Here is a 17,633-nt window from a genome sequence, read left to right on the forward strand (position 1 = left end):
TTAATAGGCTGAAATATTAGCTACCTTGCTAATGAGTAACTCCTTCAGCAGCAGGCGAACAGCAGAGCTGGCACCAGCACCATGAGAAACAAACACTGCATCTGTGAGTCTTTACTGCAGAGCCAAACTGAGGAGACGGTTTGATTAAAAGAAGACAAGTGCTGACTGTTATGAGCACTGACTTTGTTAAAACTGCTCCCAAAGCTGCAGTAGGTAAGATTTTCTTGGCATGGCTCAAAAACTAACATGGTGTATCAACAAGCTCATTTCGAGAATGTACAAATATCTGGTTTCTCACAGGGACAGATGCAAAATTCATTTTCAGCAGTTTCAGGTTCTGGTCTGCTCTGTCATTTAAACGTTTTGTTTAGCCAAGTGTCATAGTACGTTTCAACAGCCACTACCATGTGTGCACCTGAGCGTGATGTTACCCCACAAATTTATACCGTTTCTCATCCACACGTTTGGAGTTAGCGTAAGAGTCTCTCCTTAATCATAAACACTGCAGCTGCACATAGCCCTATTGTCATGTTGACTACATTTTTTTTTTCAGCAGTAAATGTCAATGGAGGGAAAACCGCAGTCAAACTATACAAATAGCGAGGGAGTTTCATCTTTAAACACCCTTTTCCCCTTAAACATCTTTGTTTTACAGTATCATGACAGCCATCAGTCTTTCAGGCAGGGTGTTGTGATTGAATTTCTCACGAGGTATTATCTCTTCATTTTTTCCCAAACACTTGCCTCTACATTCTTCTATTCCCTCCGACTCTGTTCTCTGAGGCTACGGTTTTGGCTCCGTCAAACTTATGGCATTATTCCACAGAAAGATGAGAAGGTGAGCGCAGGGCTGAGGAGCGGTCGTTGTCTCACGGTATATCACAAGGAAGACTGACCATGTCAAAATGACAGTGATGCATACAACAAGGTCATTTCCACTTCTACAGGGGCTCTTGTGACACCTCTATTAGCGCACGCATTATTAACCTGGACCTCTCAGTTCTTCCCAACTGGCTCATAGGCATTACTCCACCAAAAGAAATTAGGCTGACAACAGCAAAACAATGTCTACACCCCAATTCTAAAACGACCTGAAGCATGTCGGCAAACACTTCCTTTAAACGCAGATAACGATCACTGCTTTAACGAGATTCAACTTTTTCTGGTGCACATGCAGTCACAGAGTGAAACCTGAACCGCAGTCATCAGTCTTGGTGATAGCCTACTTAAATATCTTGGACCAGTTAAAATCTCCCCACCATCTAAGAACAATGAGCAATTCACAATCTGAGCCATGACATTTATAGATGGACAAATGTTCTGCCTGCTCTGTTTATAGAAGGTCTTCAGCTTTCAGTAGCAGTTAACCCACCGTCAAAGTGAGATCAGCATGAGTATAACCCCACCCTGCTTCAAGGCAGAGTAAATAGTGAAGATGAGTAAGGACACTTATTTTGTTCCTGCAGCCTCGAGCTTCTGACAGCGCAGACAGAAAGAAAAACACGCTCCAACTTATTTGTTTGAACAGTGAAATACTTTATAGGAGGCCAACTCACCCCTATTACACGGGGTAATTTATGTGAGCACACTGTCAGCTCTGGGGTGCTGCTCGCAAATGTCATCATTTACAAATTTGTGTTTCTTTTACAGTATTTTTGTAAGGTGGATATGCTGCAGAGAATAGAGGGAAGAGCTGCATGTATATCAACATCAGTTCTTGGGTTGCTGTTTTGAAATAGTTGCCTTGAGATCAATTCCAAAACAACCTCAATGGCATTTGTAGATGCCACCATGTTTAACTGTGTTAGAGTGTTTCTTTATGTCCACTAATGTCTCCCTCAAATGAAATTAAAGTCTTTAATGCTGAGCTTTTTTTTGTGATAACATATATATATATATATATATATATATATATATATATATATATATATATATATATATGTGTGGAGAAAGAAAGGACAGAATTATGACCCAGTAGAAGTGGGTGGCAGTGTATTTATCTGCATCTACTTTCTCAGTTTCTTCTTATTTTGCTGACATGGAACAAAGCAAAAATGGGCAGTGGGTGCATAGACAGACACATGCCATTATCAGGCACAGGTGTGACTGAGAACTATAATAATGTAGCAATAAAATAACTTTTTTTTTTTCATTTGTCTTTGTACACATCCAAGTCTGACCGAGCCAGGCTAATCTGGTGGAAAGCACGTTCCTGTGGAGGTGTGCTGAGGTGTGGCTGTGTTTGTTTGGGCTCTAAAACATTCACACTCTGAAGCAGATGGTAAATAAGGTTTTATTTCTCAGATTTACTGCTCTGTTCTGCAAGCACAGCCTGTCTTGTGCTTTTATGTTGTCTCAGCCGTTTGATCACTGCTGCTTGCTACTTAGAACAGAATTTTAAAAAGTCTGTCCCGTGGGCATGTGCTGACTTTTTCTTTGTCATTTCTGCAACAATTAAGTAGATGGAAGCTGTTGCTGTGAACATACAACTTCTAAATAAAAAAGAGCTCTTAATGCAATTTAAACTGGCCATTCTTAGGCTGCAAAAACATAACAAATCCATCAGAAGTAGCAGGAAAACACCAGAAGTGGCCAGTTTGGTACATTCTGGGAAAAGAAGATGACAGGTGACCTCTGCCACATGAAATGGCTCGGATGTCCATGGAGGACCATAGTGGTGGATCGCCTCAGCCCTTCCATTTTAAAGCTAAGCCCCTTCGCAACATCCAACCCAGTGAGGACCACTCTGCAAGAGGTGCTTTTTTTACCAAAAGACAAAAATGCAGAGGGTTCATCAGTGTAAACCCTTCATAAGCGAGAACAGAAAGGCCAAGTTACACTTGCAAAAAAAACATCCCAAAAATCCATACCAGTACTGGAACATCTTTCCTTGTAGAGATAAAAGTATGATCATCCCAGACAAATATGATGGTCATAAAAAAGCATAGAGAAGATTTGGAGCAGTTTGTGATCCAAAGCATGCAACATTTGGCATACAGAAAGATTAAAATACTATCAAACCTGCAGATTTCATAAGATTCCTCAAACATGAAATTTTACTCTAGCATATTTACTCTTTATAGATACATGCAACCACGTTCCACTGAATTTGAACTGTTAATTTGTTGGAGACAGAAGTGTATGACTTCAATGTGTGATCGACTGTATTTTTGTGTGTTTATCAAACCAGCAAATGAACCGACTCACTGTGTGAACAACACTAAATGAATTACAAACTATCAGATAATTATCATCATTGTGATTGTTTTACTTTGATGTTAAAATAATTCGTTTTGATGTTTGGTTTAGAAACCCAGTTTCAGTCGGGCTCTAATAAAAACAGTGAAAAAAATGATACACTCACAAAATCTGACCAGTGTGATAACTTGGTGGGCAGTGTGGGTAGCATGTGAGAGAGAGAAGGTGGAGTGTTGTGACTGAATTTTAGGAGAACACCCACAATGCAGTCAGGAGCCCACACCACTTCAGCACAGTATTGTGTCTGTGCAGTTTGACTTAATTGGCACCGGGGGATCCATGGAAGGGGGGGGGGCGGATAGAAAAGCAAGCGGAAACACAGAACATTACAATCAAAGCATGTGCATGGTGCTGTTGATAAACCCCCTATCTGCCCCGTCTCTTGGGTGCCTGGGTTCCTCTCTCTGTATAAAGGCAGCTCCATCCTGTTGATGCTCCCAGTAAACACCTAAGCCCTCCCCTAGTTCTTTCCACCCTGAACGACAGGGAGCCCATTCCAGCAGCCAACATCACAAAATAGGACTCCTGGGGCCAGCAGGGGATTGAGCCACATTTAATAGTCACTTTTTCTACAACCAGCTTAGACTGAATTATGATAAGCGAGCTGAGAAGAGCAGGAAGTGCATCCCGTGAGGGGTAGTTGCATATTCAATGCTGTGCTCCGTTTGACTCCTTGTAAGCAAAACGTCTTGTCAGTGGAGGGGCACGGGGCATGCAAGATAGATAAACTTCCCGTCTAGGAGTGTGCCCCCCAAGCATCCCAACTATCCCATCTCCTCGTGCAATCTAAAACATCTCTGAACCATTTTCAAATTCAAATTCAAGATGCTTCCCTGAGGATTAATGACTTTGCATCTAAGACATCCATCGTGTATCATTTTTAAATAATGTACCTCTCTAGGAATAGCTGCATACCATAAGGCACATTTATTTTGTGACAAACAACACAACAATGATAATAATTTAGACAAAGATTGTTGAAGTTCCTCATCTTTTTTTTTTCAGGCTCTGTGCCCTATCAGTTCAAAAATAAAAACACAGGCAAATAGAACTCTAAAACAAGTTTGGTTGCCCTCTGACAATCCAGTAACCTATTATGCTCCATCTCTAGGCAGGTCAGCTTTCACAATGGAAGGTAGGTTGTAAATCCAACATAAGTGCTAAATCCTGTCAAAAACACAGATATATCAGTTGTCCATACTGCGTGTGTTACTAATCCTTCATTGCTATATTAAGCTAGCAGGAGAGACCAATATTGGCATCACAAACATCCAATAAAAAGAACTACAGGGACATATTAAGTAAAAATCACTTTGTCTGTACTTCAGAGGGACCATAAGGGTTTCTGAAGTCACCATCAACTCAACAACACAGAAAAACTATGAATCTTTGTTTTGGTAACCAACAATATCTGAAATGTCACATTTAGTGAGACATTCAGTTTTTAAGGGGAAATATATATGACTCTACAAGGTCAGCCAACCTCTTCCCTCCCTACTGCAGCTTAACTTCAGATGATGCAGTGTTTGTTGTACCTTGGAAGTGGGAACTTTTGCTCCAACGTTTTTGCTTGGCTAATAACGTCCAATCTCATGACAAGGTCTAAAGTTAATTTAACACAAGAAAAAGATTAGCTAATAATGCTCTACCAGTACTTTGTTTAATGTTCTATACCCCAACTATTTTTACCAGCTGATAGCTAGAAATACAGATTTTCCATTTTTCATTGAATGAACCATCAGCATCAGCACTTCTTAACACTAGCCACTAAAAAGTTAAACAAAACAGAGGAATGGACCAACGGTGAAGTTCATAGTTTATGGAGCCAATATGTGACAGAGGAATTACGACGCGAGTTCTCAGTGGTGTTATTAACAGGCCAGCGACCGTTAGGCTCAGCAGTGCCTGTTTTAACAACTTTGGGCCGGTTCAACACAAGATTTGTGACGAGATTGTAAAAGAGGGATCAGTAGCCTACCAGCTGTCCACACTCAAACTACTGACAAGGGTAATTTATGTATTTGAAAATAAAGTTGCCAGTCAAGTAATTTGGTGTGTGGTCTGAGCTCTCAGGCTATTTACCGTTTGCTCTCTCACACTATAATAATGTGCTCCAAGGCTTATTAAGTACTATAGGTCTCAGAAGAGGTAGAACCTGAGGAAGAGAGGGGCAGAGTGGAGTCGAGTGGGTCACTCCAGTCCCTTGCAGAGAGTTGTAAATTAACAGCTGAAAAAAGACATGCTGTACTGTATGTCTCTGTGTTATTTTCACCAAAGCATTTCAATAGAACATCAGCAAATTGTGTCAGCTTGTGAAAAAAAAGGACGTAACATGTCTCCTTCAAGTCAACGTTACTATTAAAACCTTACAGACAGTTCTGTTGTCACATAGGATGTGTTATGTTATGTTAACTATCAGGTGAGATGCTAGTACGTGACGAGAATTTGCACTTTGCTCTATGTGTATATGTGCTCTATGGTATGTATAGTTAAATAGCGAGTAATAGTGTGACTACATGTTTAGTCTAACAGAACGAAATACTAATAGTGAGCAGGCATCCGTTTCAAGGGATTTATCTCGGCTGGACACATCTGCGTTTTATAAACTTACATTAAGGCTTTACCACATCTCTTAATTCACCTTCAGTGTTCAAAGTTTATTTTCATTTTCTATTGTTCACATCTGTGTTGAAATTACACCCATGCTCACACATTACAGTAAATCTCCGAGCAGACTTGACACCCTGAAGGCTAACGTTTTCTTACCTTCAGGCCGCTTTGCACCAGTTTGTGGATGTCCAAGAAGGGCTCCTTGATTAGCTCGAGGTTATGGGTGAGTATCCTGACAGTTCCCTCCCTCTCCAGAACAAAAAGCCGCTGAGAGCCATCGCCGCAGTGCACCACAGCAACCGGGTGCCTCAGACCGCTCAAAACCTCCTGAGCACAGTAGCAATTGTGTTTGTGTTTCCTGGGTAACAAAGAAATACAAAAGGTCAAAGAATGATAGTGGCACTCAATGAGTGAGGTAGACTTTCAGGTAGTAGAATTTGAAAGGAGACATAAATAATAAGCAATGAAACCTTTTATGAATATACACTATGGTTCTCCCTGAGGAGCTATCGGATTCATTCATAAATCTGGAATCCTTTGATAGCCCTTTACCAAAACGTGATCTCTGCAGCATTGCCTGAGAAACTCTTTAAACGACGCCAGTGTTTCTGCTATCAGAGTCCCTTTGATTTACCGAGGAGCAAAACAGGGTAAATATGAGATGCACGTGAGTAAACCATGAGAATGATCTCCAAGAACGAGAAAAAGCTATGAACGTACATTTGAGCATTTATACGTTTTTGCCAAAAACCTCAGAGTCAAACAAAAAAGAAAAACTTTGGGAAGAAGTGGAAGATGTGAAAGGCAGAAGTAAGAGGAGCCGATATAATTAAGTTGATCAATTCTCTCTGAAGCCATCTGTGACCAGAGTACAATGATTTTAATTTGGTGTGCCTAGTTTGTATGAACAAGTCTGAGCATGTGTCAACACAGTGACTGAAATTTGTACAATGGTTTCTACTTTTGCACTATACAGACAGATTTTATACAATATTATAGGAAAACTGAACTCTCTGCTTTATATTGCTGATCTCAATCACGACCACCTCTTTCCTCCTGCTCTCCATCTCCGTATTTCTTTTAAATGCCTCTAACACAACAGAATAACATCAGCTGTGCATTTTCTCCCAGCCCTGCTCACTGTCATTTTTGTAAGTACAACTCTCAGAGGCTAAAAAGCAGGGGAAATAAATGTGCTCCTGTCTCTAAATGTCGGAAGTTATTTGAGCAAATGCTGGTTGCTGCTATTCAGGTGTACGTGCTTCCTGGCCTTTTTGCCTCGGGGCAACCGGAGATGAAAGGCATCCCCCAATGACAAAAAGGGCAGGGACCTCTGTGATGTATAGACCTTTGCAATGAGTGAGACAAACAGAATGATGCAGGGTACTGCATCGTTATTTTAGCAAAACTGAGCAAAAGCAGTCTGAACAAACTTTAGGATTAGAAGAAAAATGGCAGAGCATTTCTTGTGAAAGTACTGACCAGCTCAAAATGGACCAGTAAACCTAGAACATATTGCAGAATCGACATCTGCTTCAATAATGGCATAATAAAATCACAGTTTAAGGTCTTGAACCTGAACTTACAGTTACTCATGAAACCTTAAACATCCAGTTGATCAAAACACATCAAGTGAACATATGAAGCTAAAGTTTGTCTAAAATTGTACAATCATCTTTCACAGAGAAAAAAAATCCATTCTCAGATGGAATAAAACATGATGAAAGTCAGACAACAAACCTGCTCATATCTTTCAAAGAGTTGGAATCTTGCCCAAAAGGCTGCCTTCGTTGAAAATCTGGAAAGCATAAACTGGCACTTCTTCTCCCATAGTATTGGCAGAACTCATCCACGTCGGCTTGGAACAGTTCTAGCAAACACAACAGACACAGACTCAGACTCTTACTGTTGATGCTGTATAGTTAAATAACTTCATACACTTGGCTCATGTTGCTGGCTCAATCAAGAACATCCAATGAATGTAAAATCATTTATATGGTACTTATTTGTGCATGCCTCCAGTGTATTGTGGCTGGACTACTTGCATGTGCAAGAACAGACATACAGGCAGAGGAAGAGAAAAATAATGTGAAATGATGTGATTTGCTTGTGTGGGGAAACCAATCCTAAGCAGAAGAGGCTGAAAAGAATAAGTGAAGGGAAAGTGGGCCAAACCAAATGGATCACAGATTAGACAGGGATCTGCGATACGCTAGGAATCTTCCAGGGAGCAAAACAACTGCATTCACAATTCAAATTTACCTGCTCGTCATTTTGATTTAAGACATAGTGCTTGTGCAGAAGCCTTCGTGGATCTTTATGGACAAGACTCTGATCTTGGTTCTGGAGAATATCTTTATTCATGTTAACTTTCAATGGTTAAATCAGTGCATTATGTGCAGGATCAAGTCATTTCCTCAGTTTGGCATCGAAAGGATTGTACAGAAAGTGTTTAATTTTAGGACTGACAAAGGTGATAGACCCAGCAGAATTCTTAAGAAAGCACACAAATATACAGGGAGATGAAACCATGTCAAGACATCAGAGCACTGTAGCCTCTTCTTTCAGTTCTGCAAAACTGCATAAACATAACAGGTTTATCTGCCATTGGTGGAATATTATAAAATAACTTACTTTTAACACTACACTTCCACACCATTTACCACAATTAACTCTCAAAATCAGCTCCTCAAAAATGTGGTGTTGCTCCCAAAACTGCAATCTTTCAATCTATGTCAAATAAGAAATATCATTCTCTTTATCAGTGAATATTATTGATATTTTGCAATTTCTTTGCATCCACAGATTGAGTTAAGCTGCTCGCACACAAAAAAAAAAACCTTTGCTGTTTTGCATCAATGAGTCGCAAAAGTGTGAAATCGAGTAATCCACCTCCTGCGTATGTCTCGTCATTCTGAAGCAACAAAACTGTTTTCAGTGTAAGATGTACTCACTACTTAACCTGTTAAACAAAGACAAGATGTTTCCAAAATGCTGACAAAGGGTGATCCACATGAACACGGCTACACCTCCGGCCTACACAGTCACAACATTATTCCAAATAAAAAAAAAAATTAAAAAAAGAGTAAAGAAACAAGAAAAGAAAAGCGTTCAGCGGGTCTCAGAGGCACTTTGCGACCTAAAAACAAACTCGACAATATTGTTTCCTCAAGTTAATCCCTCAGTGGACAGAGGAGAGCAAATACGCCAGAGATAAAAACACAAACAGGACTCTCCCTGTCCAGCCTTTCATCTCTCTTCTCCTACCACACACCACAAGGGCTGACCACACCAAATACTAGAGGTGATAGGATATCCCCTCAAACATCTAAACACAACATGAAGATCAAACACTTGTAGAAACACACACATAGCTCTGGCTATACCACCCACACTCATGTGTCTGCAGTTATCTTAACCATGCTGGTTGGGGACCTTGATGCATGATGAGCGACGGAGTGAAGGAAGATATGAGAGGAGCACGGAGAAGGTGGGAGGCCCCCTTGGTAGAAGTGAGAGTCAAGGTAGTAAATATCTTTATGGAGAAACAGGGGCCAAGTACACGGCCTAATCAAGGGGCAGCGGGAACTTTCATGGGAGTGGAGCGACAGTTATGGATGCAGTAAAGGCTACTGTTTCAATTAAAAACCTTTGGCCAGAGCTTTTGAGTTAGCAAAGGTTAAACAATTGTCAAGCTGTCTGTTGATGTTTGGGGTCATTTCACTGTTACTGCCTCCCAGGACAACATTCAAACACTCAAATTTGAAAAAATTCTAACAGAAACGGTGCATACAACTCTAAAAGAGATTCGGTACACAACTGGGAGATTCAGTCAAACTAATCTGTATGTAGTCTGTATGACATGGCTTTTAAAAAAATGCCCCACCCTTATTGTGATATGTGCGCAAACAAAAAAGATAGGAGAAAAGTAGCATGTAAAAGAAAAAAGAAAAAGAAAAAGACAGCAGACAAAGAGAGAGGGCAGAGAATGGGTGTAAGAGAAACAGAGACAGAACTCTGTCCATATTTCTGGCTCCACGGTGCTAAAGTTATACTTCCATCTGGTTATCTTCCAAGGCAACCTGGGTGGCCCACCCAAAGTACTTGACATCTTGATGCACTTCAGCAGTTTTACATACACACAACCTTTGTAGAAAAATAAATGTGTCATTCGTCACCACATATGCTGATCTGTGGTGGGCTGAGGGGGGTGAGCAAGAAGGAGCATATCAGGGAACAGAGGTGGGGGGCGGGGGATCCTACTCTGGATTCCTCTCTTGAGCGTTTTTGGTTCGACTCTCTGAGCGCATATGTCCGTCAGTTCACGAGAAAGTAATGGAACTTCAGAAAAATCTTCTGCTTCCACCCGCCTCCTCGAATCTGTGGCGTCCCAGTTGCCACGCTCAATTGTAGTTTACGTGTTGTACATTTTATGCGAGCGGGCTATTAGATGCAGGCGAGGATGTACTTGTATGGAATGTATGTGATTGATATTTGACTTTGATTTGCAGCACACCATGTGGGTGGGTTGCAGACAAGTGTGTTTGAAACTGTTCTCTTTGCAAATCTCAGCAGATCTTATCAGCTTGTGGTGACAGAGATTGGAAGACTCGGCTAGAAGAGAAAATGCAGCCAGAGAGTGTTTGATCGTGCTTGGTATGCACACTAAAGATACAGGTACCTGTGATCTCACATCCCGTCAAAGGAAATTCTTCTCGAGACCAAATGCTTTCAGGGTTGCAACAACAGTTCCTATGTAAGAGGAAAACGGATGCGTCGCTAACTTTTTCCCCTCTTCAGTGGATGGAGTCATCTCAGTGTGGAACTCTTCAACTACAGCATGCTTACAATTTGTTTTCACACCTTCTTGTGCAAATCCAATCATTTTCATTCACATCTCAGGATATGTCAATGTTACCATCCTCGTGGTTTTCATAACAAGCTGAATTGTAGCCACTTTTGATCATTAAGAGAGACTTGAAAAATCTACAACAAAACGGAATACTGTGTAATAAGAAGAACAAATATCCCTCTGCTCTTTGCTAGATAAAAATGTGCTGTCAGTCTGCAGTCTAATCAGAAGCTGCGTCTGCATAGGCGAAGTGTTTCAGATGATTGAACCAATGTACTAAAATGCAACAGTGAGTTATGGGGCTAAGGCAATGAGTGAGAAGTAAGACAGGCTCAGCAACAAATGGAGGTGAGGTCAGATGAGGTAAGAGCTGGATAAATAAATATTCACAGACTAGACTACTGACGCACCACTTCTTGCATAAGTTCAGAGCTCTGCCAAGTTTACATGTTCAAGCTGAGTCTCAATAAAAAATTAGGCCTGCTGTGAATTTCTACTAATCATAATCAGACACGTTACTGTCATTTCAAATGCGTCACAAGAGTAAAATACAGTGCTTAGTTTCACTTACTCTGTTCCTGTGTATATATTTGCTTGCATACCACCAGGTAACCACACAGGCAACGGTTAAAGTTACATTTACCACAATTATTATGGGTGTAATTACCTGGTATGTGCCCCCTGCAGGTGTAATAGAACTCGCGGCAGAAGTCCTGGCAGAGCCGTGGCAGGTCTGGCTCCCTGTGTGGCATCCTATCCATGTCCAAGGAGTGGAACAACACCTGGGCATTGGGGGAGCAGTGAGCACACTTGATCTCCTCCAGGAGAAGTCCACATTCTGTATTGTTGGTGGAGAAAATCTGGAGACCACACGCAAAAAAAAGGACCAATGCCTTATTAAAATCGCAGACTGTCAACTTTAACTCCTTACTTCACGTTGTTTATGTAAACCAACGAGTTGTTCGGGATTAACAGACATTTGGTGACGTGACTATCAGAGGTGGATGCTGTGACATGAGGGAGGCGTATATTCTAAGCTCAAGTTTTAAACGTTAGCCTCATAAATACCTGGCAGTTTAAAACACTGCTTGATGAATAAAGCTATGAAAACAGAGCTCCTCCAAAATTTTCCATGCAAAATCGAAATACCTTTTAAAAACAACTAATAATAAAAAGTCTAATAACTGTATTAGACTTGTATATACCAGCCTGTGAAATGTGTCAAATAAATAGTTTAGTTGCATACCTAAATTGTTTCATTGATAAAACACAGAGATGCCTGAGATGCCTCCCCAAACTTGTCCATCAGAAAGCTACTGATCTCTATCTTCAAATACAACAGCGTGTTCATGTAGCACCTATGTGCCGACAAACCCCGACTCTCACGAGGCACATGCAAAGAGAGATACCCTCTCGATGATTCATAGATGTGTTTTACGTTTGGATAATCATAGTTAGGCTTGGTATTGTGATGAAGACTTGTCAGAACTATGAAAAATAAAAGACAGTTTAAATGTCACTTTCTTATCATAACAAAGTGATGCGATTTACATTTTGTGGCTTTAATACTCTGACATTTTCACACTTTCTATGGAATTTCTAACGGCATTCCCCACTCTTCATCCTTTGATACCAACTGTATATGTACTGAGGTCGGACCTCCCTTTATGTTGGGTGAAATACACGAAGAAATATTCTCATTAGCTGACAACTCACTCGAGTTCATAAACGGTTGAAAAAGAAATGACAAACCCTGTGTCTGACAGAACTCAGAGCATGAAATAAATTAAGTCAAATACAGGCCTGGTTCTCTAACTCGGGGTCATTACGCAAAAGTACACATAGAGTTAATCCAAAAGAAATTAGCAGGATTATTTATATAACAAATTAGCTATAGTAAAACACAATGTAATCTGTTTCAGGTCAAGAGCGGTGCTGCTTGGGCAGGCCAACAGGCAGGCTGGTAGTGTTTTGCTCTGTGTGAGGTCCATGTGTAAACACCAATTTAGAGATAGACAGGCACATCATTCCCACTCTGGTATCAACAAATTAGCAGTCTGTCGAAGTCAATTAAGCTGGGGGACCCAAGGCTAACATATGGACACTTTACACTCTGGTTGCAGAACAAACTGAAACCGAGGAAAATACTTTCTGTTTGGAAGTGGGATGGAGCTGTGTTTATCCAACAGGTGGCAGAGCCCCTGACAAAAACCTGACGTTCTACCTGAAAAACATACTGACATACACAGAGTAAATCTCTCAGACCGGGAAGTCTGAAGGACTAAAAGAGGAGGGACAAGTGCATATGAGTTTCCACATACAAACGCAGTCTGAATGACGTGTTTGCGATTAAGATTTACCAAACCGTCAATGTTTTACTCAAGACTGGAGCTCCATGCTGGCTATGAACCTGTATGTGTGGTATGTCCCCCTGTCTCGGTGCCCTCTGCTCTGATTCCATGTAGTGCCGTGGGCATGCCTGCTCTCCTGCTCTAAATTGCCCATTGATTCTCGGTGCCATGGGCTGGCACAGGGTCCACAGAGAGTAGCATTTGTGTGCTCTCAGCCATGCCCTGTGTCCATATGTTGCTGGGATGGGTTCCAACATTGCCATCATCCAAATAGAACAAGTGGACCTTTGTATGTTGTGCTTTACTGAATCTCTCTGGGCATGTTCCCCAAAAGCAGAGACAACACAGTAGTGAGGCTTAAAAATTGTCATTCACTTACATTCAGGCTTTTGGAGACGATTACAGTGAATTTCATCAAACAGGATCAGCAATAAAAATGCTAAGCTTTAAGTGGGAGAACAGCTGTTACAAGATTGATCCCATCTGTATAACGGCTTCACAGCAAAATTGCCAGTTCAGAGGTATCAGAGGCATCCATTTAAGCCAAGCTGTGGTTTTTACTAAACCTAACCATGTTGCTTAGATGGCCGAACCTAAGTGACTGTGACAATAAAGAGTGAACGAAAACAAAAGCAAGTGTGAAGTTTAAAGGATGATGATCCCTAACATGAAAAACTGAGGTCGTCATCATATCTTCAGCTCCCCAGTATTGACTTTAATGTTCCTTAAAAGTGTAGACAGTGTAACACATTTGTACACAAGTTGTTTTCATGTTAATGTGCATTAACAGTCCGCTCTAGAGCACAAATCAAAGGATTCCATGTTGTGACTTTTTGAAAAGATTGCGCTGTAATACTTCCCAATGAAAATAACTTTAGAAAAGGAGAAGAAGAAAAAAAGTGCTTGTCATTTAGATGCAAACGATCTGCAACAATTTATAACCCTCACATGATCAGAGAGAGAGGAAGAGAGGGGGTGGGGGGCACTGAGGTAGGAAACACTAAGCTTTAACAAAACACTTGTCCTCGGGGAATAGGTGTAAGTTTGCTGGCAGGGGGATGTAGTGAAGAACACACACCCTCTCAAAGGCATTAACACTTGGACAGGGCTGATGACTGGGGGGGGGAGTGATGTTCTCCAGCTTCTCCTATTAGTGAAACTAACAAACACAATGGTGTTGTTGTTATTCTTTTGCCATAATCAGAAAGGGCTCCGTGTGTGGGCAGTGTAGTGGGGAGGAGGAGAAGTCGAGTTCGTCTTATTCACTTCTCCCCCTCTTATTTGCATGACTTGAGCAAATTAAATGATGCAATATGGCTTTTTGTCGCAGCACAAAGTGAGATACCACCCAGTCACTGAATTATTCCAGGAGTGCTTTACATGAGAATGGTCCGGTGAGGTTTCAACGGAATCCGTCACAGGTTTAGCGCATACAGTTGTGTCTTTTTGTATTTCCGCAAAGAGGTTTAAAACCCCAGGCTTGTGACATGACGTCTTACAATAATTCCTTTATTATTTCTGTAGATGATAAACGTCAAAACTGTTTTCGCAAGAGCGCGAGCCCCGTTCTTTATACGAGACACATATCCTTCAACGTTATAAAACAGAGCATTTTCACCCTAGAAGTCATCAAGAATGGATTTTTTTAAGGAACTGACAACAAAAACATGACAAAGCTCCCAGCGGCGATAAGAAAAAAAATAAAAATCGACGACAGGACTCCTAACTTTCTGAGTAAAACGGCTCAATGGTTTAGCTAGTAGCCCTCTCCCCTGACAGTTGTAACCGACAGTAGCTGAACGTAACGTAAATCGGCGATTGATTGCCATGGTAACGCTGAAGCGCATTGGACACGCTGAATTAGAGTTGCACCAGTTTGTGCAGAGCACCTGGTAAACAAAATGTAGATTCACCCAGCAACCCTCTAAGTCCTTTCAATTCCATGCTAGGTAAATCCAAAACAAATATGTTAACCTTTTCGGGGAAAAAAACACAGGAAAACCGTATACGAGCCAAGTTGGTCTCATCATAAGTGAATATTACAGCTGTAGCTACCAAACAAACACAGAAACACAAACTATGTTAACCTGTGTAGACTTATTGTAGCTTATATGTCACAAATGGATATCTGTCAAAGGCGATCATGCATATTATGGTAAAACAAGTTCTCCAAGAAAGACTATTTACGATTAACAGTATGAACGTCAGAATTTTTGCAAATTGGGAGCATAGCCCGGGGTAACTTCCCCATCCCCAAATTTAGCTGTCGGTAATAATAAGCACAACGACAATACGCAAAGATTGAGCGGCGCCTGGGGCGCCTCAAGTGTAAAACCCATTCCCTTCATTGAAGAAAGTACAACGGGGTGGATGGACGTCAACCTACCCTGGCATCCCTGCGGTGCAGGATCTGATAGGCGGCTCTCCTGGTGGGACAGCAGGACACACGAGGGTACAACCTGTGGCAAACCTCCCCGCTGCTGCTGCCGTCAAGTAACACTTTTCGTTCCCTCTTCTTCAGCCGCTTGGGCAAGCTTCCGTCGTAACATCTTCTCCTCCTGGGGCTTATTTCTCCCCTCTCTCCGAACTTTGCGTCCCCACATTCCCACACGTTGACCGCGATGGCAAGGACGAGTACAAATTGCAAATGCTTCATAGTTTAAAAAATACTCAGTCAGAAAATCAGAAGAAGAAATGAGGAAAACAAAGCGCAGGAAAAAAGAAAAAAAAAGAAAAAAAAAGAAAAACAAAACAAAAAAATAAACACAAGGCAAGCCTCCCTTCTCGAAAAACAACTGTCAACCTGCAGTGCAGTTTGTATATTTATTGAGCTATATTTCTCCAAGCAGCTGAAACCGTTTAGGAAAATTACAAATATATTGTTTGTAAACGCAGGTGTCCTCAATTTACATCTGCTGCTATGAGGACAAGTGTTGGGATAAATTAAGCTAATGTTTCTCCTGGTTATATGGTTGAACTTGAAAGTAAAAAAATAAAATAAAATGAAAAAAGAATAGAAAAGGAAAACAATACAATTTATCCTGATGAAAACAAAAAGTTAAAACCCAAAGAGCCTGACGTTCCTTTCCAATGTTATTCCTTTTGAGCGCAGCAAGGCAGTTTGTTCATGCTCGGGACAAAACAACATAAGAAAATAAAAGTTGTCTCTCACTAAAGTCCTCAGAGCGCTCACATGTTTTCCCGTGCGCATTCCTCCTTCTTTTTAACCAGCGCGCGAGAAGAGGGGCGAGCGCGGTGACGTATGACTTCGCGGGAACGCGCCTGTGGCCGCAGTCGCGTCCACGTCGAGGTAAGTGGTTACCTGACAGAGCTGTGGGCAGAGACGGGAGGCAGTGGTTGTACCGCCACCGATAACTCATTCGACTGGAAGAGCAAATAAAATGAATATTGCCCACTGTGGCTAAATGCTCTACCAACGTGTGACGTAGGCAGCATATCATGACATATCAGACTAATGGCACAGAGGGAAATAAGATTACTAGGATTCCTCTCGCTCCGGGTTAACAGGCATCGAAACATCGCCAAATTCCTCCTTGTTTATCTCTGTGGCATTTCAAAATGTCATCCATATTAGAAGGATGGAATTTGACTTGGCTTGTTTTAAAAACTGTTCCTCAGCACAACACTGGGTACATTATACGCTTATATGAAATATTCAACATAGTTTCACTTTTAATGAAAGGCTAGAAGTTTTCATGCGCTCCTACTATACTATGCTTAACATGTGAATAATTCCAACAAGTGTAGAGTTCTGAAATATATTTCGTAACTTATGCTATATTAGATCAACTTCTGAGCTTTGTTCTCATCTTAAATTTTGAATACATTGTAGTATTTTTACATTGTGCTAAAGGTACTTTTACCAAATTAAAGAACTGCCTAATGGTAAGGTATGTGAGCCAAGTCTATTGAATATATAATGTACACACTATATGTATAAATACAAATATATAAAGAAACAAATACAGGCTTATGTCTTAGTTCAAGAGGGACTACACTCTGGACATTCTGGAAATCAGGGAACATCGTGTTACGAGCTTTTTTCTCAATCTTGTCTGCAAGGTTTATTCTGGCAGAAGAATTGCATGTGCTGCAGGCAATGGAAAACTGGCCACAATGCTAATCAGTCACTGATCACCTGATGCCAAGCCATTTGTTGCCATACATAACATTTTGAAAGGCATCTTAATTCGCCTAGTTTCTTGATAATACCAAATGTGGAGCAATTCTTTTTTCATTCCGTTCTTCAGAGGAGTTACATGATAGCAATCCAAATGAGAATGTCCAAGCATGGCAATTACCGGAGAAACAACAGTCTGCCCCTTTTTTTGGACACACTGAGAACCTGAAATCAGTTACATTAGCGGCACCTGTTCTTACTTGGGGGTCCACGGCACTCACTAGATTCCCGGCTCAGCTTATCTCTAGGAATCTGGAGCGGTTGGAATCCAGGAGGGGCTGGTTTGATTGTGGGCAATTATGGAAATGACTCTGTGTGTGCTATGAAGCTGTGGCAGACCCTGCCAGATCTGACCCCCCAC

The 17,633-nt window shown here is 41.2% G+C and overlaps 1 protein-coding gene across 1 annotated transcript in view; it reads right to left on the reverse strand.

The window, feature by feature from the left end:
- The window catches only part of hhip (hedgehog interacting protein), a 33,024-nt gene extending 16,595 nt beyond the window's left edge, over positions 1-16,429 (reverse strand). The window contains exons 1-4 of the mRNA XM_072384904.1: positions 15,458-16,429; positions 11,388-11,580; positions 7,609-7,738; positions 6,025-6,226 (exon numbers count right to left, since the gene is read on the reverse strand). Coding sequence (XP_072241005.1) covers positions 6,025-6,226; positions 7,609-7,738; positions 11,388-11,580; positions 15,458-15,727 — 795 coding nt within the window. The 5' untranslated portion in view covers positions 15,728-16,429. The remainder of the gene's footprint in view (positions 1-6,024; positions 6,227-7,608; positions 7,739-11,387; positions 11,581-15,457) is intronic.
- Between the last annotated feature and the right edge of the window lie 1,204 nt (positions 16,430-17,633).

This window comes from Leuresthes tenuis, unplaced genomic scaffold (genome assembly GCF_036924035.1).
Source record: "Leuresthes tenuis unplaced genomic scaffold, fLeuTen1.0.hap1 SCAF_4, whole genome shotgun sequence".
In the NCBI taxonomy this organism is placed as follows: Eukaryota; Metazoa; Chordata; class Actinopteri; order Atheriniformes; family Atherinopsidae; genus Leuresthes; species Leuresthes tenuis.